The following is a 27,724-nucleotide window of genomic DNA, read 5'->3' on the forward strand; positions in this document are numbered from 1 at the left end:
ACATTCCATCAGAAATTATTGGGGAGAAGTTCGACCAGACAAGGTCATTGCACTTGCTGGATTAACAATGGACTCCATCAAAGAAATAATTTCTGGATATGAAGGAAATGAAGAAGCCGAGAAAATAATAGAATTTCTAAAAATCGAAGCTCCAGCACTCTTGTTACTGTGCACTACCCCTGTGATGCTGGTTTACACGCTGATAGCATTAAAATTCAAATCTGACTTCAAACCAAACACCATGAGTGGTATTATGATTGTGGTCATGCAAAGTATCCTACGATCACCCCACACTCACCAAGAGATTACTATGGAAGTTTTGGACAAATTAAAAGAACTATCATACATTGGGACATTAAAACAACGAGTTCTATTTACAGAAGATGATTTTCGTCAAGTTCATCTAAAACCCGAAGAAGCAACCGATCTAGCAATTCTGGCTCCTGGAGGAATATATCGTAAACTCTTTCAAGGAATCCACCTTCTTTACTTTCAACATCAAAGTATTCAAGAAATGCTCACATCTTTCTATATTCTTGGACTGGATTTAAAATCTTTTAAGGAGTTCGTGGATAAACATCTTCATACCGGTCACTTTGTTTTCGTCAGAAAAATGATCTGTGGATTTTTATTGAATCCGACAGTTTATGAAGCAGCTGGAATTTTACTTGAAGGTAATGTGTTGTTTATTGTTGATTCAAATTCAAGCTAGAGCCATTTTTTGTTCTCGATTCGAATCTAAAATTTGTTAGGCGTTTCTCGCATTATCAATTAATCAGTGCAATGGCCTAGCAGTTAAAAATTTCAACCTAATAACTGTATTGGCATTCTAGGTTACTCATCTCGGGTTCACATCACATACTTGTCTCTTCACCTAGGCCCTAGGTTGTAATAAATTTGGTAGACAATGCTGACCTAGGAATATTCCTGTAATTTTAGGAAACAGTAACTCTATGCCTAGCTTATCAGTGGACACTGTTACAGGGCATTTTTCGGAGCCAAATCCATGAATAAGTTCATATAAAAAATTAATTCATCAATGCTGTAATTCTTGGTGATAGGGCAGAGCTCCAGATGCTACTAGGGTAAGGATGGGCAATATTTTTCGATCAGGGGCCAAAAATTGTGCCCACTTAGACTTGCGGGCCATGGATGTAAGTGTAATGTAAAAAGTTACATTTTATGAACAATATTTACAGTGTAACAAAAGCAAAAGTGGAAAACAATAAGCCTCGTGCCAAGACTAATTTTAATCGCAATCTCAACAAATTTCTTGAGCTAATTTTAACTAAAACATCAAAATTTAGTTTTAGTTAGGTTGTGGCACCATCATGCGGGCCAGATTGAATTACTCAATGGGACGGATTTGGCCCACGGGTCATACTTTGCCCATGTCTGTACTTGGGTGCTTTATTGCAAAACCAAAAGTAGCCGAGCATCATTAATACGCATCAATCATTATTATTACACATTTTACACTGGATTTGTACTAAAGTTTTAAGCTTGGGGAAATCTGAAGTGCAATAACAAACACTAGTCCAAACAATGTAACAGACACATTAGTACAATGAGGTGCCCAATACATTGATTGGCTATGGCTGACTAGATTTAATTTTCCAATAACTAATTTAAAAGAGATAAGCGCTAATGTTATTTGCAAGTCAATCTTTACTGAATGGTAACTTATCATTCAGACACAAGTATCATCAGTATACATATATTCTTATATTTTCACAGAAATTCAGGATCTTGAAGAAAAACGAGATATTCTCAAGAAAAGTCTGCAATTACAACTCAATAAAAGATCAAACAAATCAGATCTTTTGGAACTTTTCGCTGCATTGAACGAAGCCAAGAGTGGAATGAGTGACATTGTCAAATCATCTCTTGATAAAATTAACATGTATGATCATCCTCTCTCCATAAGTGATGTTCATGTCATTGGATCAGTAGCTTACTACTGTACGTCACTAATAATGGATTTCCGTAGATGTGATCTCAAGTCATCCTCACTTCAAACTCTGGCATCTGGATTGAAAGGATCAAATGTGAAGGTAAAATTTTTGATATTAAATTCTTTAAAATTTGTTTTCATGTCTTTACTATAAATAAAGCTTTAGGCAAGCAGCTCATATTTGGATTTACTGGTACTACTATATAGTAGAATTCCACCATATATTAATTATATGATAAATTATATATCAGAATCTTTTTGGTTTGAAAGTATTTACTGAATTGTCACACGGAGTGTTGTGATGGACCTGGTTTTTTTAAACCTGAAATCTGCGGTCTGTGGCGCAAATGTAATTATTATAGTTAAATTTCTTATTTGACGAATACTTTCTGACTATACAGTATGTGCCAAACACCATAGAGCAGAATTTTTAGCGCTCCTGTAGTATGTGCACTAGAACGTAGCATGTGTACCAGGTTAGGGTTAGGCCATAAATTTATTCCAATTTTACTTATTTCAGTCCTATTACGAGTGCGGGGACTAGCCTAGTGACTGCCGTAGTATTTGTACCTGAAATTATGGCCTAACACTAACCTGCTACTCGTTCTGCGCTCCAGTGTCCGCCATCTTGGTTCAAATACTACATGAGTAGTTCATTTGGTTTTGTCAGTATTAGATTTGCTTAATACATATTCATGGTTTATTCAATTTAGTCAATAAAAGGCAATGAACTATTGCACATGTGGGCTCCTTGACCAACTGGAATTTTTCATTCAAATTCCACTCTATCAAAAAGGTGAAACCACTGTCCATACTTGATTTTTTGCTTAATTCAACAAGATTTATAGCAGTCCAATTACGGCAAATGCTATGGGAAAGTGGAGAGGTATTGGCCACCTGATTTGCCAAGCTATTTTGTTTTGGTCTTTTGCATAAAATATCCAGTCTTTTACTCGCTGAATGTTTGATAATTCAGCTAACTGTTCCACGCATTGTTTTTGTGAAGTGAATTTTTCCACAAAAATTTCGTTTGCGCAAAAAAAAAATTGCTGTAGAGCAGGGGTCACAAACCCGTTGCCTGCGGGCACCAAGTCGCCCGAGAAGAAAACATGAGTCACCCGAAGACTGTTCCGAAATAAGCTTAAATTTTTGTCCTGCTATTGTATAGATCACACTTCTATGGGAACTGGGAATCGCACTATATTAATTATTGTTACAATCAACCTGATTTGACCTGTGACGGGTCATTTAATAATCTTCCAATTATGACATCACACATATATCACCTTCCACAAACCTGCGTTTTTTCAAGTACAGTGTCAAGTATTCTGTGACGTCTACAGCTGCCGCAAAACCATGGAGGTATTCCCAAACCATAGCCCGCTATGGCCAAGCAACACCCACGGCGACCGACTTTTTAGCTGCCACATAAGAATGGCAGAAAATTGTGCTGCTGTAACCGCGTCAAAAACCATGGCAAGAGCTGCCATCTGTTCGTTTGTTGCAGGAGCTGCCATGAAGTGGTAAGAACTGCCACTCCGTTTTTGCTTGTCCATCGGTTTGTGGAGTAGCAATAATACAATTATTGATTCCAAGGAAAAATGGCAGTAAAACGATAGGGAATCAACCATTTTCACAATGAATGAGAGGTGGATTTATTTTTAACCCTGTGAAAAAAGTTTGCGTGTGTCTGAATTGTTTATTTGCTGGACGATTTTAGCGACGGCAAAGCGGAGTGAAATCACACAATCTACCACGCTTAACTATCCACATGTCAGCGCAGTATGTGCAGAAAAAGCTTGCGATTTAAATCATACGGCAATCCCATTTTTCGAAGCTATTGTTTGGTTCAACCTATCTTTGTTAATCAACATTTTTTGACATGTACTTCACCCGGAACAAACACGGAACACGGCTTTCTGATGATCTGCAAGTCTCGCTCAGAGTTACAGTGTCAAGTTACGCGCCGCAGAACAACACTCTGTAAAATATGATAGCACAACTGTTAAGTCCGTTTTATCTTAGGCTCGTGCATAGTGTTTGCAAATAATCCAAGAGCGTTTTGGTTTCCTAGGATAATATACTAGTGATCACTTTAAAATCAATTTGAAAACACTCAGTTTTTAAATGCAAGTGTCATTGATAGAAATTTATTGCGACGTTGTGATAATCGTTTGATATCCTGGAGAATCCTAAAGTTTATTAGTGGGTCTACTTGACTAAATACCAGTAATTATCAATATTTGAAACTTAATCGAGCAAACTGACTTTTATAGAAGTGTACATTGAACTGGTAGCTCTCGGCTTAATCTGTACCCAAAAAGTAGCCCTCGGCTTCGAAAAGGTTGGTGACCCCTGCTGTAGAGAGACGGAGGTAACATCAATCTCTCTAATCTTGTATTTTCGATGCCCTACATCAGGGGTTCTCAAACTTTTTGCGTTGCGGAGCCCTTGAAAAGGTTGACTATTATTCACGGAGCCCCCAAAAAAAAGTTTAAAATTGCTACTTTCCGATTAATATTCCTGAGTAAGTTAAACGTACTTTACTCAATTTAAATACTAAACCCTTTTAATAGGGTTAATACAAGTCATAAATGAATCTAAATTTCAAAGATAAATTGTATAATACTAAAGCCGAAAATTTGACACATGACAAACATATTAATAAATTAGGCGTCGAATCTTTTCCCCTCTTGACATTTTTGGAAGACTTAAAAGGTTGCTAATAACGTGCGCGATTGCATTTTGTTACAATCGCCGATTGTTTTCGTCAGCATGGCGTGTTTTTAAACCTCAAACATCTTTACGCCGGTGTTTATTCTCACTAAATCAAAAATTTCCTTCGGCATATACATGTATTGTTCCACAATGACGACGATAATTGCTTTTTCGTTCTCGTGGGGAATTATAAGTTCAATGTGAAAAACATGTTACCATATTATAATCATCGGCGACGAAATGCTAAAAATAATAGTTAATAAAGAGGTAAATCCGCAATTCAAATTTCTTGATTAAAAAGCGGCATTCTAAAATATTAGAACTAAAACTTAAAATGGAAGATAACACTATACGTTTTGTTTCAGCAGACTCACGTCAGAATAACATTTTCCACTCTAAAACTACCGACGGAGAACAAATCAAGTTTAACAAATCCCAAGATCGCAAAAATACGACTCCAATTTATTTATAGTTGGCAGTTTATGTTATTTTAGAATAGTATTCTTTCATTTTAGTAATCCTAATAGTAATCTGGAATCGAACGTGAGTAACGATGAGCACAATTAAATTATTACGACAAGACACGCTCACATCGGTCATGAATTGAATATTTTACGCAACAGAAATCTCGTTATCCGTTTTTTTTTTGAATCGCCAAGAATGTTGCGCATAAATTTCCGATTCCAAATTTGCACCTCCTCCCTCTTAAGAATCCTGGCTGCGCTCCTGCTTATAAATAATGTCATTTTTTAAGTCCGCCATTTTGCCATATTTCGAGGCTATATTGTTGTCAAATTTTATCAAAGCTGTTATTGCTTCTAGGAACAGTTTTAAATTAGCCAAGTCAGTATTTTGAAAAGTAATCGAATACCTCGCGGAGCCCCTGGGTTTCTCTCGCGGAGCCCTGGGGCTCCGTACGGAGCACTTTGAGAACCTATGCCCTACATGACGCTACCATAAAATTTGAATATGAAATATGGCACAAACACGAATGTACATGAAATATAGCGAGAATAAAATTACCGTAAATTGTCAGTCACGAAATATGACATGATTATAGACAATAAATAAATGATATATGCATGTATGTCCCATGGTTTGATGTGATGCAAAATAATATTCCATTTTGTATTTTGTTTTATGTATATAAACAATTCCGAGGTTTTCATCAGTCGAAGAATAAATTTGATGTTTTCTTAGGGAAAAAGTTCATTTCATTGATGCTGTCACAGTTGGCAATTCTTCATTAATAAACCATGCATTTTTGGTAATCTTGATTAATCACGATATGATTGATGGTGAGTAAGGTAAATATCTGAATAATAACGGAGATAAGCATTTTTATCAGCGCCATGAAAGCATAAGATGCTGTAAAGACAAATAAAAACTTGTGGTGATAATTGCGTTGAGGTGATATTGCACAGAATAAAATAGTTTTGACCGCAATACCGTGATTTGCTGAAAGTAAAACGAGGCCGTTGTTTGCTCCAAGTAGAAGGCAGAAATTTTGAATCGTGGAAAATTAAAAAATGAGGGTTATTACCCATATAATCTCCCCCACTGCCTTTTCCCTTGAGTGATATATAATTTTACTTAATCTTAAATTAACATGATTCCTACAATCATAGAAGTTGTTTGAAAATATATATCAGAAAATTATCATCAATTGCAAAATAGCCAGTATGCATATATATCCTGCAAATTTACAGCAGATATGCCCTTCTGACAACCACTTACCTACAAATTTGTATGTGTAGTGCAATGAAACGAACATGATCTGGTTCTAAGCATATAAAACTATGGCAAGCATTGGTGTTCAACTAAAGAACAGAAATTTCTTTTACTTATTCTGTCTCGACTTGTTGGCCGGTAATATGGAGAAACTCTCAGAGGTGTGGCGCATGGCTTGGCAGTGTGGCAAATTCTGCTAAGAGTTAGGAATATGCTTGCCACCGCACCTCTGATTACCATGCATGGGTTCGCAGTTTCGAATCGCATGCAGGATTGATTACGCATGAGAAGATGACTGGACTCCTCGCCACCATAAGGTGGTTCATGTACCCCCTGGTCGGCTACGGCTTTCTCCGCCATCAAGTCCATGCATCTTAAAACTGGCTAACTAAATGGTAACCGAACGAGAGGCCGTGGTTCGGCATATGATGATTGAGCAATCTTATTGGCTTTCCTCTCCCCCGGGATAAATATGTAAATCCTATTTCTAAACCCTAATTTGAGCGCTAAAGATTGGCTTCGTCTCACAATGTAGAAGTCTTAGATATTTTTGAGCCTGTTTTCTTGGTGATGTAACTGCTATCTGCCAAATACCTGGGCTGGGCTGGGCTGCTCTGCCTATTTCATACGAACGACAGCAGGCCTTTCTATTTGATATATTCCTACTAGCGCCAAAATTACATTACAAATTTCCAAAAGAATGGTGAGAAATGAAGACATCAACATCGAACATGACGAGAGAAAATATATTTTCCAAGTTCAATATTTTCGGTTAACAAAATAGGAGCCAGATACAAATCTATGGTCACTCACTCAAACAGGGGTCCACGATACTTCACTCTATTGAAGCAGCATTCAATTAGCTCCTTGAAATAATAATTTGAAATAGGCCGTGTTAATATCATAGTAATATTTTAAAGTTAGTTTTCTGCTTTGTGAGTATTAGGGATTTCATAAAGCTCAAGCTTTCGATCTATTTGACAACATGGGTCAGAATCCTCAGTGTTTGAGTGGCTCACCCAATATATATCGATTCTGATATGTCTACTTTTGTAGTTTGATTTATTTTTTCAAATTCAATGGTAAGGTCTAGAACAGAGTGGTCCAAGGTTGTCGGCTCCAGGGGCCACAAAATTGATTAGCCACGTTGATCAGTATTTGTCATTTATCAAGCTAAAACATGCAAAAACCACCAAAAAACCTACTAAAACCAGCAAAAGGCTTTCTATATCTACGTTTAGTGTGAGATTTCAAACTCTTCATAACGGAAAAAGTGAGAAGGCTTTCTAGCAAAAGGCTTTCTTTATCTACGTTAAGTGTAAGATTTCGAACTCTTCATAACGGTAAAAGTGTTTCCGCAAATGTAAGTGCTTTTGAACAGCTATAGGATTTTTAAAGCAGAATCTTAACTTTGGAAATGCTCATTGCTCACAAGATTCTAAAATGCTGTTTTTAATTATATTCTTTTGTCACCGACAAAACTTGCCGTCATATTAAGCAAGCATTGTGGTACCCCCCCCCCCCCACATTCAGTTAAAAATATGTTTGAATTCGTCAGTTTGCAAAATAACTTACAAACAAATAACTGCAGATTGATTGATTACCAAATGTGAGGTACAGGAGGGTAATTATTAAATGTTCTGACATATAGGCAGCATTTTTTGTAATACTGTTCAGGCGGGCTGCAAAAAAACACCCGGCATGAATTATATTGTAAGGCCATGACATTAATATTAGTTATCAGACATAGCCAACCAAGCTAATTCGATTTTTAGTTTTCTATGATACCAAAATTGTTAGCATATATTCGTGACATTCAACTTTGCTAGTCGCCTAAGAACACCGTTCAATTTAGTGACATTGGTGATATAACAATATGCCAAAAGATTTTTCTGGTCAATTCTATGACGAAACAACACCAAATGCGATTTTTGATCACCATCTGGCCCACGGGCCTGGGTTTGGACCACCCTGGTCTAGAATATTACTAGAATATCGTGAATCAAAACCTAGAAATCCCACAAAAAACCACTTCCAGTTTGTAAATGTTCATAATGGATCTCCGCTCTAGGAGACCATTTTATTATCAGTCGTTCTGTCTGTGTATCTGTCAGGACCAATCGGGATGAAATTTCTCATGTGGGTTATCATGTCACCCTAGTATTGTGCGTTTCATAGAAAGTCCGGATGGAGGTTTCGTTTTCATGACAACGCTGAATAACGCGCCGATCGTTGAAAAATTTCCATTTTTTTCCCTACTTATCGCCGTTCAATTGTTAATTCGCCTTCGCCTTCTGCACAGTAAAATACGCTTTCCAATAAGTCGTCTTTGGTCTCGATACTCCATAAACTGGAGAAGCCTTAAGGATTTTAATGAACATGATTCTTTCCAATTTTTAGTCACCGCATATGAGTCCTGTAAGTATGTTCACAAAACGCGCAGCACTCAAAATGAATTGGACTTTTTAACCAACCCGCTCACTTAGTTAATCGCGCCACAGTTAAAGATCCTCAAGTTTCTATGGATGGCAATAAGTAGCTAAGTGCGGGCCCCAACTATCAGCGGAGATCCTGGGTGCCTACCGGCTTGTTTTTTTTTATTTCTTACTCAGTAAAGAACCATTTATAGAAATTTTTATATGTGTAAAAATAATTAGATGGTTACCAGATGGAGCCACCCAAATTTCCGAATAGAAAACCGCTGTACACAATGAATATGCTTGATCAGGAACTGAAAAGTTTTTAGAAATATTTTCAATGAAACTTCACAGAATTAGCTGAGTTTTTGTCCAATTGACATGACTTGCAGCAACGACCCGATCGCTATTTCATCCAATGGTGATTTTTGTATTAAAGTGAAAAAAACGAAACTTGATTTTCAAATTTTTTGTATTTTAAGCTATAGTATGAGCTTACGATTTTTCTTTGTTTACTATAAGTGCACTTCCCTGCAAAAACTGCGAGAAATTTTCGCAAATGCTAAACTTTTTGGGAATTTGGTTATCTCATAGTGAGCAAAGGCAGGTCAAAACATTGTTTGACTTTTGAAATTTGAAATTCATACCTGCAAGTGTGACTGTTTTGATATACGGGTAACAATATTTTTGTTCTGTTCTATGAGTTTCAAGAATTTCATAATTGCTCAATCATTCATTCTCGTGCCGTTGTTAACATGGGATACAACTAATCCAAATTTACAGATTTTAATTCTGATATGTCTAGTTTTGTAGTTCAGATTTTGTTTTTAAATTCAACGTTATTTTCTATGGAATATTAATGGTATATTTTGCATCTAAAACTACTTTCAGTTTGAGAATGTTCATAATTTGTTTTTTTTTTCACTCAGTAGAGAACCATTCATAGATTTCATGGTTTATAAATTATTCTTGTCTCTTTATAGATCATGGAGTTGGAGCTGAGTGGAAACACAAACATGGGAGTTGAAGGTTTATCAACAGTTGGACAAATACTTTCCAATCAATCCTGTGTTGAATACTTGGGCCTTAGCTACTGCAACCTGTCATCAGATCAACTACAAGCTTTAAAATCATCCTTGGGCACCACAGAGGTATAACACAATAATAATCAATATTTAACTTTTTTACAAGGGTTGGAAGAAATTTTGAGTTTGATTGTTTAATATGTTATAGTTTTACACTTTCGTAACCCAGAATTGGATTACATGGTGAAATTTATGTAAAACTTCTATAATTTTAAATTTACCTTTTTGAATAATAGCTTTCGGGCCTACTCTTTTTTTTGAATATTTGTTTGAAATACATAATAACCAATTCCTATGAGCAATTTAGTTCTGTTGAGTCTTGTCCTGTGATTGTGTGAAATACCTAAAATTGCCCCAAAATGCACCCAAGGGAAGATTTTTTTTCTGATAAACTTCCAAGTTCAATTGATTTTTATTAAAATTTTAGAATAAATGGGCAGTGAGGAGCAGCATTCATTTTCCTGAGTACTTATCGAATATTGTTTTCAAGAAAAATATTCTTATGACTCTTATTCACGGTTACACTCTAAACCAAGCCCTGTACAAGTGTCCACTGAAGGAGTTACTATTTTCTAAAAAAGAAAAAATCATTTCAGTTCGGCATTGGCCTCCCATTTCGTTACAGCTTGTGTTCAGTGGTTTGAACTTGTGCAAACGCAGTCAAGTTCATTGGTCATCACGCCCATGCATGTGAATTCATAGTTCGCATGTTATTCTATCATTTCCAAAAAATGCTGTTTGGTTTGAGTGTTCGATAGTAAAAAGGAAAAAAAGGAAATAAAACTTTCGACCAAAAATAATATTTCTTAAACAATTAATGATAAGTGTTCCATAACCAAATTTAATTTTGACTGGATCAAATATTTCAGTCGCCAAAGCATTATTCACACTATAAATCTTTTGACATAATATACAGTAATTCTGCTGCCGTAAACTTGTAATTTAGTAAATCCCAATGAATCAGATGAGGTCTATGAGAGATAGATTAAGATTGCCTTTTCATAACAAATCTTGTGATAAACTTTAAGTTCTAGTCCTTTGTAAATAATTCATAAATTACCATTCAAAGCAACCTTTGACCTCAGGAACCTGGCTGGTTGTCTCCAGACCTTGTCTGTTTTTAAATTTCAATTTTGACTAGGTTGCTTCGAGTTAACAATGATATCACATATTTTTTTTATTTATTGATTATAAATGCTGTGGGAAAGTAGAGAGGTATGGGCCACCTAATTTGCCAAGCTATTTTGTTTGGTTTTTTTCATAAAATATTCAGTCTTTTACTCACTGAATATTTGATAATTCAGCTAACTGGTACACGCATTGTTTTGTGAAGTGAATTTTTCCACAAAAATGTCGTCGTTTGCGCAAAAAAATTGCTTCAGAAAGACGGAGGTAACATCAACCTCTCTAATCTTGCATTTTCGATGTCCTACATAACGCTACCATATAATTCAAATATGAAATATGGCACAGACACGAATGTAAATGAAATATAACAAGAACAAAATTACCAAGAATTGTCAGTTACGAACTATGACATGATTACAGACAATAAACAAATGATATATGCATGTATATCCCATTTTTTTGATGTGACTCAAAATATTAATACATTTCGTATTTTATTTTATGTCTATAAACAATTTCTTATATGCCCGCATTTGATTATAAAAGTGGTTCCCAAATTAATTTAATATACGGTAAGTCGCGGAATATTAACCCATATCTTAAAAATTGTCTCTATGTGCTAACGTTTAGAAATAAAGCGATAGAAATCGTGAAAATTAATTTTGAAAGTCATTTGCGACTCGCTAATATCAGTCATTTTAATCATTTATATACACAAAGACACGATCTGATTGATGATGAGTAAGGTAAAATCTCGATAATAACGGAGATAAGCATTTTTATCAGCGCTATGAAAGCATATGATGCTGTAAAGACAAATAAAAACTTGTGGTGATAATTGCGTTTAGGTGATAGTGCACAGAATAAAATAGTTTTGACCGCAATACTGTGATTTGCTGAAAGTAAAACGAGGCATTGTTTGTTCTAAGTAGGAGGCAGAAATTTTGAATCGTGAAAAATTAAAAAATGATGGTTATTACCCATGTAATCTCCCCCACTGGCTTTTCCCTTGAGTGATATATAATTTTACTCAATCTTAAATTAACATGATTCCTACAATCAATGAAGTTGTTTGAAAATATATATGTAACAGCAGAAAATTATCATCAATTGCAAAATAGCCAGTATGCATATATATCCTGTAAATTTACAGCAGATATGCCCCTTTGGCAACCACTTCCCTGAAAATTTGTATGTGTAGTCCAATGAAACGAACATGATCTGGTTCTAAGCATATAAAATTATCCCGAGCCTTGAGCTCATGTTTTCTCAATGATGTAACTGCTATCTGCCAGACACCTGTCCTGGGCTGCTCTGCCTATTTCGTACAAACGGCAGCAGGCCTTTCTATTTGATATGTTCCCACTAGCGCCAAAATTATATTACAAATATACAAAAGAATTGTGAGAAATGAAGACATTAACATCGTACATGACAAGAGAAAATACATTTTCCAAGTTCAAAATTCCCGGTTAACAGAATATGAGCCAGATACAAATCCATGGTCACTCACTCAAACAGGGGGCCACAATACTTTACTCTATTGAAGCAGCATTACATTAACTCCTTGTAATAAGAATTTGAAATAGGCCGTGTTAATATCATAGTAATATTTCAGTGTTAGTTTCCTGCTTTGTGAGTATTAAGCTCAAGCTTCCAATCTATTTCACAACATGGGTCAGAATTCTCAGTGTTTGAGTGGCTCACTCAATATATATCGATTCTGATATGTCTACTTTTGTAGTTTGATTTATTTTTTCAAATTCAATGGTAAGGTCTAGAACAGGGTGGTCCAAGGTTGTCGGCTCCAGGGGCCACAAAATTGATTAGCCACGTTGATCAGTATTTGTCATTTATCAAGCTAAAACATGCAAAAACCACCAAAAATCTTACTAAAACCAGCAAAAGGCTTTCTATATCTACGATTAGTATAAGATTTCAAAATCTTCATAACGGAAAAAGTGAAAAGGCTTTCTAGCAAAAGGCTTTCTATATCTACGTTTAGTGTAAGATTTCAAACTCTTCATAACGGCAAAAGTGTTTCCGCAAATGTAAGTGCTTTTGAACAGCTATAGGATTTTTAAAGCAAAATCTTAACTTCGGAAAATGCTCATGCTCACAAGATTCTAAAATGCTGTTTTAAATTACCGTATATTCTTTTGTCACCGACAAAACTTGCCGACATATCAGGCAAGCATTGTGGTACCCCCCCCTCTCCCCACATTCAGTTAAATTATGTTTGAATTCGTCAATTTGCAAAATAACTTACAAATAAATAACTGCAGATTGATTGATTACCAAATGTGAGGTACAGGAGGGTAATCACTAAATGTTCTGACATATAGGCAGCATTTTTTGTAATACTGTTCAGGCGGGCTGCAAAAAACAACCGGCATGAAATATATTGTAAGGCCATGACATTAATATTAGTTATCAGACATAGCCAATCAAGTTAATTCGATTTTTAGTTTTCTATGATACCAAAATTGTTATCATATATTCGTGCCAAAAAAAAAAGAAATCCAGAGAACAATTTAGACTGCCAAGCACATCATTCAACTTTGCTAGTCGCCTAAGAACACTGTTCAATTCAGTGACATTGGTGATATAACAATATGCCAAAAGATTTTTCTGGTTAATTCTATGACGAAACAACACCAAATGCGATTTTTGATTACCATCTGACCCGCGGGCCTGGGTTTGGACCACCCTGGTCTAGAATATTACTAGAATATCGTGAATCAAAGCCTAGAAATTCCATGAAAAACCACTTCCAGTTTGTAAATGTTCATAATGGATCTCCGCTCTAGGAGACCCTTTTATTATCAGTCGTTCTGTCTGTGTATCTGTCTGGACCAATCGGGATGAAATTTCTCACGTGGGTTATCATGTCACCCTAGTATTGTGTGTTTCATAGAAAGTTCGAATGGAGGTTTCGTTTCCATGACAACGACGAATAACGCGCCAATCGTTAAGAAATTTCCATTTTTTCCCAACTTATCGTCGTTCAATTGTTAACTAATTTGAAATTTCAAGAACGCTACCTTCTGCACAGAAAAATACGCTTTCCAATAAGTCGTCTTTGGTCTCGATACTCCATAAACTGGAGAAGCCTTAGGGATTTTAATGAACATGATTCTTTCCAATTTTTAGTCACCGCATATCAGTCACGTCAGTATGTCTACAAAACGTGCAGGGCTCAAAATGAATTGGACTTTTTAACCAACCCGCTCACTTAGTTAATTGCGCCACCGTTAAAGATCCTCAAGTTTCTATGGATGGCAATAAGTACCTAATTGCGGGCCCCAACTATCAGTGGAGATCCTGGGTGCCTACCGGCTTTTTTTTTTTTATTTCTCACTCAGTAAAGAACCATTTATAGAAATTTTTATATGTGTAAAAAAAAATAGATGGTTACCAGATGGAGCCACCCAAATTTCCGAATAGAAAACCGCTGTACACAATGAATATGCTTGATCAGGAACTAAAACGTTTTTAGAAATATTTTCAATGAAACTTCACAGAATTAGCTGAGTTTTTTTCAATTGACATGGCTTGCAGCAACGACCCGATCGCTATTTCACCCAATGGTGATTTTTGTATTAAAGTGAAAAAACAAAACTTAATTTTTAAACTTTTTGTATTTTGAGCTATAGTATGAGCTTAAATTCTCTTTGTTTACTATAAGTGCACTTCCCTGCAAAAACTGCAAGAAATTTTCGCAAATGCTAAACTTTTTAGGAATTTTTCATCTCATAGTGTGACTGTTTTGATATAACAATATTTTTGTTCTATTCTATGAGTTTCAAGGATTTCATAATTGCTCAATCTTTCATCTCGTGCAGTATGGGATTCAACTATTCCGAATGTACAGATTTTAATTCTGATATGTCTAGTTTTGTAGTTCAGATTTTGTTTTTAAATTCAACGGTATTTTCTATAAAATATTAATGGTATATTTTGTATCGAAAACTACTTTCAGTTTGAGAAGTTCATGATTTTTTATTTCTCACTCAGCAGAGAACCATTTATAGATTTCATGGTTTATAAATTATTCTTGTCTCTTTATAGATCATGAAGTTGGGGCTAAGTGGAAACACAAACATGGGAGTTGAAGGTTTGTCAACAGTTGGACAAATACTTTCCAATCAATCCTGTGTTGAAGACTTGGAACTTAGCGACTGCAACCTGTCATCAGATCAACTACAAGCTTTCAAATCATCCTTGGGAAACACAGAGGTATAACACAATAATAATGACATAATCAACGTTTTAACAAGGGTTGGAGGAAATTTTGATTTTTTTATATGTTATAGTTTTACACTTTCATAACCCAAAATTGGATTATATGGTGGAATTTATGAAAAACCTCTACAATTTTAAATTTATCTTTTTAATAATAGTTCCCAGGCCTGAATGTTTATTTGAAAATTTGTTTGAAAAACATAATAACCAATTCTTTTGATCAATTCGGTTCTGTTGAGTCTTGTTCTGTGATTGTGTGAAATACGCGAAATTGCCCTATATCAGTGGTTCCCGGATGGGGTCGCGAGCAGATTTTTCGGGGCGCCTAACTTCTTGTGAATGTACATTAGTTCGCTTATATTTATCAATAACTTGAAATTAGTAAAGTGACGTTTTTAAAGGTCAGGTAGAGAATGCGATTTAGTGATTGGAACGTCAATGATATATCCACGTTTTCAGCTTTTTTATGCGTGTTGTTCAATTCGAAGTATTGTTGTCTTTGGTCCTGATCTGGCAACAGTCTTTACACGTGCGCTTGCAGGCTAAATAATTTATGTTTACGGTTGAATTCGGTTTCATAATAGCTTGAGTTTTAGGGAGAGATAGTTATTTAAGTTACCTTTAAGTTATGTCCACTACGCTTGATCATTGTATCGCGCTGATGCGTTGTTCCTCTGTCTATTACATATCAGTCTGCCGGTAACGTAACGTTGAAACGTACCGGTGTCGTAAATTGCATAACGATGAATAGATAGTCAGGGGATTGCTGGTAGATTTGCATCACCTGTTCAACTGACTGCAGGGAGAAAGAATTTCTTGATTTTGCCAAACCAAAAACATACGTATATAAGAATAAATAAGGATGTGAAGATTTGCTAATTTTCCAAAGCAGTTACTTACCGGTACATTTCAAATTAATATAAAACATAACTGAACCATTATCACAAATTTTTCACTAAAATGACATCCGGAAAGTCAAGAAAATTGGCTGTACTTAAAACAAATCACAGAAATAGGTTGAGTGTAGAAGATGACATGCGGCTGTGCCTCAGTAACATTACACCATAGTCTCAAAAACTGACAAACGATGTACAGGCGCAGTCTTCTCATTAATATAATTGGAGCCACTGCCAGCTGCCGTCAGACACCCAGAAATTACCTGTCATCCCATTGGCTCGTTTGTTTCCCGCGGTTACGTACAATGTGTCTGAACAGTCAGTTTGATTCCCTAGCTAACTTCAGTGAGAAGACGATACGCGGAACAGTTAAACAAAAGAAAATTGAACTGAAAAATAAATGACCTAGAAAAGAAAAACAAAAAAAGAACAAAAAAAAACAGAAAGTAAAAAAAAAGTATATTCTAAGTTTGAAATTCATGTGCATGTGCTCATTTCCGTATTACGGTCGCTCTCAACTGTCGACTTTTGTCGCTTCGTCTCACCTCCTTCGAAAGCTATACTCCCGATCTCCACGGTCTTTTCTTAGCCCAGCCTAGTCGACTGACACCAAAGATAAGCGAACAAACAGTTTATTGTTTTTATTCGTTATTTCTCTGTTCTTTCCATGAATATATCCTTTCTATTTATTATGCCGTAATCTAGTTCTAACATGTATTAGTTACGGTTTTTAACCATAATATGATTTATACAAATAGTATAGTAGTTTTGTGGGATCTTAGAACAGATTAGGGCATTTACAGGTAAAATGTGTCCCTACCTACGAAGGGATTTAGGAACGAATTAACTTCGTAGGTATGGTTTTTAATGCTTTTCTTGTTGCGGGGTCGCGAGTATCTGTAAGTGTTGATTTTACGAAGATTGGGGTTGCGAAAAAAAAGGTTGGGAACCACTTCCCTATATCATACTCAATTTTTTTCTGATGATTTTCCAAGTTTAATTGATTGAATAAAAAATTTTGGAACCAAATTAGCAAAGTATTCTTTTCTTGAGTACTTATCATTAAATATATTTTTTGAGAAAAATGTACTATTTGACTCTTATCAACACCATTCACTCTAAATTAGGCCCTGTACAACTGTTCACTGATATCTGTTAAAAAGGAAGAAGGAAATAGTATTTCCTCCTAACAGATATCAGTAAACAATTGTACATAACCTGGTTTGGAGTGAACGGCATTGAAAAGAGTCATATAACACATTTTTCTGAAAATTTGAATGCAATTCAGATTGAAATTTGGGACAGAAGGTAACAGATTTCAAACATTAAATGATGAATGATAACAATTCTAAAAAGCTACTTATTTCCAACATTGAAGGTTGGACAACAAAAGCATTTCTGTTTTTGAAATATTACCGTAATATGACTATGTTGCTCTGAGTTAAAAACAATTTTACAATTTTGTTTATTGTTATTTATTTTGTTTATGACGAGAGAAAATACATTTTCCAAGTTCAATATTTTCGGGCAACAGAATAGGAGCCAGATACAAATCTATGGTCACTCACTCAAACAGGGGCCATGATACTTTACTCTATTGAAGCAGCATTCCATTAGCTACTTGTAATAATAATTTGAAATAGGCCGTGTTAATATCATAGTAATATTTTAATGTTGGTTTTCTGCTTTGTGAGTATTGAGGATTTCATAAAGCTCAAGCTTTCGATCTATTTGACAACACGGGTCAGAATCCTCAGTGTTTGAGTGGCTCACCCAATATATATCGATTCTGATATGTCAACTTTTGTAGTTTGATTTATTTTTTCAATTTCAAATTCAATGGTAAGGTCTAGAACAGGGTGGTCCAAGGTTGTCGGTTCCAGGGGCCACAAAATTGATTAGCCACGCTGATTAGTACTTGTCATTTATCAAGCTAAAACATGCAAAAACCACCAAAAAACTTACTAAAACCAGCAAAAGGCTTTCTATATCTACGTTTAGTGTAAGATTTCAAACTCTTCATAACGGAAAAAGTGTTTCCGCAAATGTACCGTATTTTCTCGAATATACGCCTATCACGCGGATAAGCCGACTCCCTAATAACAGCTTCGAAATAGTGAATTTATAAAAATTCGCATATACGCCGTTTCCACAAATCGTAACACGCGCACGCATCTATTACAGTCAATGATGTTCAATTCAAATTTAATATTCAAATATCGCGATTCGCTACCTTCTTGTATATGGCACACACATTCTAGCGCCGCTGTCCACATTTTGATTAAAACAATTTTCGATTATTATATTTTCTGTTTTATCGTAATGGAAGACAGCACTTTGTGGCACAACTAAATTACTGCCAACATGAAAGGAATTAAATCAGCGCCGACTTGAAGTACCAAACGTATAACATGAGGACATTTTTGATTGAAAATATTTTACAATCATTATTTTATATTAAGGTAGTCGAGATATCCTGAGCGGACACGGCAATAAATTTGGCTATTTTTCGCAAGTCTTCTCAAACATGATTTGTGTGAGCTTCATATATGGGCTGATATATTTTATAATGTATGCCAAAGTGTCTGCCGATTATTTAATTGACTTTGTATACCAGCTGTTATTTGTCTTAATCCTAAAAACAAAAACGTGGCCGGTGCAATGAAGCACTCCCTGCCCAATAACGGCACTTCAGAAAGAAAACGGCTACCACGAAATAAAGTGATTGATTTTTGACCCTTCCGTTTTGCTGATTCAGGAAAAAAACGAAAACACAGCTGTTGCCTAACCCATGGACGTACAGCACAGTATTTATCACATCATATTCATATGTTATTTCAACCTTTCAGTTACCGTGAAGGGTTGTTCAAAAAGATTGAAATTACAGTTTTATTGTTAAGAATCAATGCTGTGAGTATTATTCTACCTGAAACTTCTATCTGATCTTTACTTGTGCACAAATGATAACGTTTTGACCACGACACGGCTGGTAGATCAATGCTGTTGCTCTTATGCAAAAGATACAATTAAATTTAATCAAATACAAGCGGTCACGTGTATGATCAGACAATCACACCTAGACAAGCGATCGCGTGTGTGGTGTGTGCGTTCACGCTCTTTATCGTGAGAATTAAGCATGGTCTGTAGCTGTTGCAATTACCGGCAAGTCAGCATTATATCATTTCGTTGCGTGATCAAAGTCTCGATGCGCGAAGGAGCCGATTTTTTGGTGATATCTGAGTTATGCGCACATAAGACGGTCCCTCTAGTTGGGCAACTTTTTTTTTGAGTTTCAAACTCGGCGTATTTGCGAATAAATACGGTGAGTGCTTTTGAACAGCTATAGGATTTTTAAAGCAGAATCTTAACTTTGGAAATGCTCATTGCTCACAAGATTCTAAAATGCTGTTTTAAATTATATTCTTTTGTCACCGACAAAACTTGCCGACATATCAAGCAAGCATTGTGGTACCCCCCTCCCCCCACATTCAGTTAAAATATGTTTGAATTTGTCAATTTGCAAAATAACTTACAAATAAATAACTGCAGATTGATTGATTACCAAATGTGAGGTACAGGAGGGTAATTACTAAATGTTCTGACATATAGGCAGCATTTTTTGTAATACTGTTCAGGCGGGCTGCAAAAAACACCCGACATGAATTATATCAGGGGTTCTCAACCTGGGGTTAATATTATTTATCAGACATAGCCACTAAGCTAATTCGATTTTTAGTTTTCTATGATGCCAAAATTGTTAGCATATATTCGTGACCAAAAAGATAGAAATCCAGATAATAATTTAGACTGCCAAGCACATCATTCAACTTTGCTAGTCGACTAAGAACACTGGACAATTCAGTGACATTGGTGATATAACAATATGCCAAAGGATTTTTCTGGTTAATTCTATAATGAAACAACACCAAATGTGATTTTTGATTAATCAGGATGAAATTTCTCATGTGGGTTATTATGTCACCCTAGTATAGTGCGTTTGATAGAAAACCCGGATGGAGGTTTCGGTTCCATGACAACGACGAATAACGCGCCGATCGTTGAGAAATTCCAACTTATCGTCGTTCACTTGTTAACTATGTTGAAATATGAAATTTCAAGAATGCTACCTTCTGCACAGTAAAATACGCTTTCCAATAAGTCGTCTTTGGTCTTGATACTCCATAAACTGGAGAAGCCTTACGGATTTTAATGAACATGATTCTTTCCAATTTTTAGTCACCGCATATCAGTCACGTAAGCTTGTCTACAAAACGTGCAGCGCTCAAAATGAATTGGACTTTTTAAACAACCCGCTCACTTAGTTAATTGCGCCACAGTTAAAGATCCTCAAGTTTCTATGGATGGCAGTAAGTAGCTAAGTGCGGGCCCCAACTATCAGCGGAGATCCTTGGTGACTACCGGCTTGTTTTTTTTTATTTCTCACTCAGTAAAGAACCATTTATAGAAATTTTTATATGTGTTAAATAATTAGATGGTTACCAGACGGATCCACCCAAATTTCCAAATAAAAAACCGCCGAACACAATGAATATGCTTGATCAGGAACTAAAACGTTTTTAGAAATATTTTCAATGAAACTTCACAGAATTAGCTGAGTTTTTGTCCAATTGACATGGCTTGCAGCAACGACCCGATCGCTATTTCACCCAATGGTGATTTTTGTATTAAAGTGAAAAAACAAAACTTCAAACATTTTGTATTTCAAGCTATAGTATGAGCTTACAATTTTTCTTTGTTTACTACAAGTGCACTTCCCTGCAAAAGCTGCGAGAAATTTTCGCAGAGTAAAAATAAATTTACAATTCTGTTTATTGATTTCAAATGCTACCAAGATATGAAACACAAAAAATCTTGACTTGACTGAAACGTTGGATTTTCATATCTATTGATCCTCACTTGATAAAAACTCCCAACCAGGCTATATTTAAAGTTACAATGGTGATTCAACTTTCAAAATGCGGATTTTGACAAAGTTTCGTCAAATTTGAATATGAATTTCACTATGTTGTGTATTAATGCCAAGTGCTACCACTTCATTAAATGCAATTATTTTGACCTGCAACCCCAAGGCCATTCAGAGTTAGGTCAACATTTAATGATGTATTAGTGTTTATACTGTTGTCAAATTTAATAATAAAAAACAGTAGGCCTATAAGATGCAAAAGGATAAATTATATAATTATCATGAACTATTAGAAATTTTGATATTGAGTAATTATAATTAGATTGTTACCAGCGAAAGCTACTTAAACTCAAATTTTTGAATAAAAATACGCTGTGCACAATAAATATGCTTGATCAGGAACTAAAAAAGTTTTTAGGAATATTTTCAATGAAGCTTCACAGAACTAGCTGAGTTTTTGTCCAATTTATTTTCAAATTTTTTGTATTTTAAGCTATAGTATGAGCTTACAATTTTTCTTTGTTAACTAAAAGTGCACTTCCCTGCAAGAACTGCGAAAAATTTTCGCAAATGCCAAACTTTTTAGGAATTTTTCATTTCATAGTGAGCAAAGGCAGGTCAAAACATTTTTTGACTTTTGAAATTTGGAATTCATACATGAAAGTGTGACTGTTTTGATATCATAACAAAATTGATTTTTGTTCTGTTCTATGAGTTTTAAGGATTTCATAATTGCTCAATCATTCATTCATCGTGCAGTTGTTAACATGGGATTCAACTATTCCAAATTTACAGATTTTAATTCTGATATGTCTAGTTTTGTAGTTCAGATTTTGTTTTTAAATTCAACAGTATTTTCTATGAAATATTAATGGTATATTTTGTATCGAAAACTACTTTCAGTTTGAGAAGTTCATAATTTTTTATTTCTCACTCAGTAGAGAATCATTTATAGATTTTATGGTTTATAAATTATTCTTGTTTCTTTATAGATCAAGCAGTTGGGGCTGTATGAAAACACAAACATGGGAGTTGAGGGTTTATCATCAGTTGGACAAATACTTTCCAATCAATCCTGTGTTAAATACTTGGGCCTTGGCAACTGCAACCTGTCATCAGATCAACTACAAGCTTTCAAATCATCCTTGGGAAACACAGAGGTATACCACAATAATAATGACATAATTAACGTTTCAACAAGGGTTGGAGGAAATTTTGATTTTTCAATATGTTATAGTTTTACACTTTCATAACCCAAAATTGGATTACATGATGGAATTTATGAAAAACCTCTACAATTTTAAGTTTATCGTTTTTGAGACTAGTTTCCAGGCCTACTTGTTCATTTGTAAATTTGTTTGAAACATATAATAACCTATTCTTATGACCAATCAGGTTCTGTTGAGTCCTGTCCTATGATTGTGTGAAATACCTAAAATTGTCTTACATTGTACCTAAAGCATATTAGTTTTTTCCAAGTTCCAAGTACAATTGATTTTGAATGAAAGGCAAATGAGCAAAGTATTCTTTTTTTTCAATACCTATATATTTTTCGTATATAGTTTTCGAGGGAAATGTGCTTTCACTCTAAACCAGGACATCTATAATTGTCCCCTCATATCTGTTAAAAGGAGTTACTATTTTTTGAAAATCTTTAAGCGTTTCAGTTCGGCATTGGCCTCCCATTTTATCACACCCTGTGTTCAGTGATTTGAACTTGTGCAATCTGGAATGCAAACACAGTCAAATCTAAAGCTCTTACTACTATGACATTACGCCCATGCGTGTAAATTTGTATTTCCCATGTTATCCTATCATCTCCAAAAGTTGCTTTCTAGTTTGAGTGTTCAACAGTAAAAATGGAAAAAATAGATCAAAATTTGGAACAGAAAGTAACAGATTTTAAACAATAAATAATGAATGATAACAAATCTAAAATTCTATTTATTTGCAACATTGGAAGTTTTATTTGTTCCATGTCTGCATTTAGTTTTCACCTGATCAGATATAGAATTGTTCATTTCAATAAGCTTGTGTCACAGAATATTACATTTATTTCAGTCACCACTCATGAAGCGTTCAATGCAAAATATAAAAAACTCATGCTCTCCTCTTACCAATCCGCTGCTGCCCCATCTCCATCAGTTAATGACGCGTTGGTATTCCATTTTCTTGCATTTTCAGCTAAACAATTGACCAGATTCATAGCTATTGAGTCTTCAGTACCTGGAATAGTCATTCTTTGTTAAATCTCATTCTATATTTATTTTTATAATGTATTTCTCTGCTAATTGGTACCATTGCATGGACATATTTTATGGGATAGATAGGAGTGTTCTGAGGATATCACCTATATATTATTGGATGCAGTATTGCATTCAAAACAATAATTTCCAAGCCATATATGTACAATAAACCTTAATATCAAACCAGTTAGTTAGTGTTTATAAATGTCATATTTTGTGCACTACAATTACCTTTATTTTGAATGGTTACACCTCTACAATTGTTGTCAAACATTTCCTTAACTGCTTGTTTCGAAACCCCTGAATAACTGTTTCATATTATAGTATATTTTATTATAGTATTTATTATTACCTGCATTTTGTTGAATATTCAATTTATTGATTCGAATCATTAATCTTAAATATTTCACACACATGAGTTATGGTACTCATCTTTTACTCAAGCACAATGACAGTAAGAGGTTCATGTTTCATAATCTCTTCTTATCAAATGGGTAAATTAATTGGTTAACATTTTATACACGCCTGCGCTTCGCATATCCTACCTTATGCATCCTTAAAAACTCAAACTCGTACCTAATCTAATCAGCTGCCGGTACCCTGGTGAGCAGTTGTATTTTGTATTTAAGCAAATTCTAATGAGACAGGCCAGTTAGGCATAAATAGTTAGTTAAGCATAAATTAAGCATACCTTTCCACAACAAACCTTGTGACAAACTTCATCTTTTAGTCTTTTGTATAGAATTAAGAAATTACCTTCCAAAACAACCTTTGACTTCTGAAACCCAGCTAGTTTTTTAATGTCACAAGAGCTTGTCTGATTATGAAATTACAATTTTGACTGTGTTGCTCTGAGTTAACAATTATTTTACAATTTTGTTTGATGATTACAAATGTTAGCAATTTATGAATTACAATTGATTTCACCACAAAAAATGCTACACAACGAAAACATTGAATTTTGATAACTATCGTTTCTCCCTTGATGAAAACTCCCAACTTCTAGCACCAGGCTGTATTTAATGTTACAATGCATTTCTGTGTAATATGAATAATATGGGTTTGGCAAAACTATGATGAATATGACTGTTATATATTTTATCCATATCAGATTGTTCTTTGTATTTGTTTATTTCAACAGATTGATCACTTGTTACTGAATGAAAATCGAACTGCTAACCATGTAGAAATTGTTGCAGTTGCAAATCTGCTTCCTAATGTTACAAAGAATTTGTGGTTGCAAGAATGGAAAATAGCAGATAAAGATAAAGAAATATTGCAGAATCAATTGAATGAAATTGGATCTGAGGTTTGAAATTCTTTCTGCGATAAACTAAATATAAAATATGGGACAGACATAAAACCAACAATTTGAGTGAAATATGAAATAAACTGCAAGTCTAAATTGTTCATGCTGGACTGAACACTTCTAAGTTTCACCAAAGTGTATTGTATTTATATTAAAATATAATGTCCTCGCAGTCAATGTGATTGTGTCGTACATATTCAATATTTGCTATTTTTTATTTAGGTTTATTTGTGTTTTGTTAAAAAGAACAATTTCATAGTACATTTTTTTAGTTCCCAAAATTTATCATTCATCTTGCTCTACTGCATAGAAGATTAATTTTAATTTTTTTATCAAATGAAATCAATAACAAAAATTTTACAATATCAAGGTTTTGTATCTAGATTCATTTGTGTTCGCTAAGCAAAAGTCTAAATTTGAAATGAATTTACCAATTTTTCACAATAATTCTTATTTTAATGAACTACCAAGTCACTAGACTGTCAGTTTAGTGAGTTATCAAAGATAAGATAAAGTATGCAAATTTTGAAAGTTTTTCAATAAATCGAAGAATTCTTAATAAAATAAGCAGCACTTTTATATAGTATGGTTTTATGGGAAAATGCATTCAATTTTAGCACTGAAATCATTAGATACCGTTGTTCGTTTAAATATTGCTCTGCGTCCTTAGTGCTAATCTCGTATAAAAATTTTATTCATTACAGGTACTAGAAATTAGGTTGGGTATGCAACTGTTGGATAGAACACTCAAAAGTCAAAGCAAGTCAGCAGATGCTACAACTAATGTTTTTTCTAAACAACTTCCGACCACAACTTCAAAAGCTGAATTTGGTAAGTTATAAATATGTTATTCAAATTGAGTGGTGCTATGGTATGATGAGTACGTACGTAATGGTCATCAAGTATTTTAGTTATGGTCATCAAGTATTTTTCATTTTTTGGGGGATTTAATGTTAAATGAATATATTTTCATTGCTGCTGAATCTGGCATATCCTTCAACAGCATCTTGCAACATGTTATATAGCCTGTTGTGATTCTTCAAACAGATTTTATATTTTAATTGTTTAATATAAATATGGAAATATTGAACAAATTTTCAGTCTGATATGATTGAATATAAATCTGGGATATTCAAAATTAATTTCATGGAAAAATATAAATTGTCTCCAAGTTGTTACATTTGGTTGCAGAGCATTGTTATGGATGGATGCTTGGCATACCAATCTGATTATCTTGCTCGGTTCACAGTTTCGGATCTTGGGGATAATTGAGTGCGAGAGGTTTGCTGAATTTCATGTCGTCAAATAGTGGTTCATGTACCCACTGGTTGATTGAGCTTCCTTCACCATCAAGTTCATGTATCTGAAACAAATAACTAGCTAATTAATCACATTCCCAATCATGCACTGGTAAACGGATGAGAGGCCATGGTTCACTGTATAAGCCGCATTATTGATTTACCTTTCTTTTCCGGGTAAAATAGGAAGTTCTATCATAGTTTCTGATAAACGATGTTACATAGCTCAAAACGGATTCCTAAATACTATAATCTTTTGATAATTATTTATTATTCTTTTTCAGTATCACCATATGACAGTTTTGAGAATACTGGAGAAAATGTGGAGACTTTACAAGAAATAAGAGGCCCCAGGTTAGATATAACAGTACTTTAAATTGGTATGATTTTCCAATTGTCAAGGACAGTAATGGCTTAGTGCAGCGGTTCTCAAACTTTATGTTCGTACGGCGCTAAATTATCAGGGAAAATATCGTGGTACACGTACATGAAACTTCCTGCCTTTGGATAAAACTGAATTTTGTGATCGTTAATGTGCATTTTATGCTTTTTAAAGTTTGTCAATATGTGCGCCTGAAGAAAAGAGCATGCCATTAAAAACATTCAAACTTATTTATTTAATGAGAGGTGTGCGGCAGTTGCTCTGAACACATCTTTTTAAAGCGAGATGTTATACTTAAAATGCACATGCATTTCTCTATCTATATCCAAACGTAACCGGTATTTTGTTTTGATTGACACCACTGCTGAAAACTCAATTTTGCAGAGATAGGAGGTTGCACTTGTGGCCATTCCGAACAGGTGCAAAATTCATATAAGTCATTAAAATCTGATGTCAAGTCGACAAATTGCTCAGCTTTGCTTGTTGATAAGAATATATCTTCATATACACATCATTTAAAATGAGAAATAATAAAACATTTATAATAAATAAAATATGTAAAAAATTCAATCATATATCAGCTATGTTTAACACAATTCTGTTAATTTTCGCGTCGTGGGAACCTCTGGCCTAGTGGTTGAAGTGTTGAACTTATTATCTATCACAGAGTAATAGGGTCTGTTATTTTAACCAATGGATCAAAATCAATGCGTTCGCATTCTCCATTTTTATCTTCAGAAGTGAACTCCCACTGTCTGAAGAAGAAGCAGAACAATCAGATAAAGAAGTAACTGAACAATTTGCAAAGCGAACTCAGCATAGTAAGTCATCCATATTAATAGTATTAGATAGCATTGGGCTGAGTTAAATGCTTGTAATTATGAGGAAGTGCTGAACCATTGAGATGTTGGAATATTACAGGGGGTGTGCAACATTTTTTGCCGGTGGGCCATATAACCAACTTCAGACATCTAGCTAGGCCAAACAAAAAATTTTGTTTTTCCATAAACATAAAGTATTGAAAAATTCCCACAATAAAGAATCCCATTTATGTAACAGTTTAGTGGGACATTGGGAACTTTGAGTTCTTGCATAATTTGTTAAGATCAGCTTTGTCAGAACTGTCAACATAAACTGTCGGATTAGGATTTTATGCTTGATGGGAAACAATTTGAGTGTTGATTTGTCCACACTAAATGGATTGACGGGTCAAATCTTAAATCGGAATCTTTTGCATGTGTGCTCTCTTTGTCATGAGCAAGAGGTTTTCAAAAAGTTTTGTTGCTACAAATAAGGTGTCACACACTCTCACATCTGTTTCTGAGTTGAAATATTTGTTTTTAGCTTTGTGATTTGCTTATTCCCTTTAAACAACAAAACAGCTACCCTAT

The 27,724-nt window shown here is 34.6% G+C and overlaps 1 protein-coding gene across 1 annotated transcript; it reads left to right on the forward strand.

The window, feature by feature from the left end:
• Window positions 1-67: 67 nt before the first annotated feature.
• On the forward strand, window positions 68-27,685 carry LOC120336058 (uncharacterized). The gene is made up of 9 exons (XM_078110224.1): window positions 68-458; window positions 1,738-2,054; window positions 9,804-9,971; window positions 15,105-15,272; window positions 22,091-22,258; window positions 25,358-25,484; window positions 26,236-26,305; window positions 27,072-27,154; window positions 27,678-27,685. The coding sequence occupies exons 1-9, from the start codon at window positions 68-70 to the stop codon at window positions 27,683-27,685; spliced, it is 1,500 nt and encodes a 499-aa protein (XP_077966350.1).
• Window positions 27,686-27,724: the final 39 nt, after the last annotated feature.

This window comes from Styela clava, chromosome 2, assembly GCF_964204865.1.
Source record: "Styela clava chromosome 2, kaStyClav1.hap1.2, whole genome shotgun sequence".
Lineage (NCBI taxonomy): Eukaryota > Metazoa > Chordata > Ascidiacea > Stolidobranchia > Styelidae > Styela > Styela clava.

What these genes read in the sequence shown, in the direction of transcription:
- LOC120336058 (XM_078110224.1), top strand. Translation starts at nt 68, where the DNA reads ATGGACTCCATCAAAGAAATAATTTCTGGATATGAAGGAAATGAAGAA. An exon ending in CATCCTTGGGAAACACAGAG is followed by an intron (nt 22,259 to 25,357) that starts GTATACCACAAT and finishes TATTCATTACAG; the next exon opens with GTACTAGAAATTAGGTTGGG. An exon ending in CAAGAAATAAGAGGCCCCAG is followed by an intron (nt 26,306 to 27,071) that starts GTTAGATATAAC and finishes TTTTATCTTCAG; the next exon opens with AAGTGAACTCCCACTGTCTG.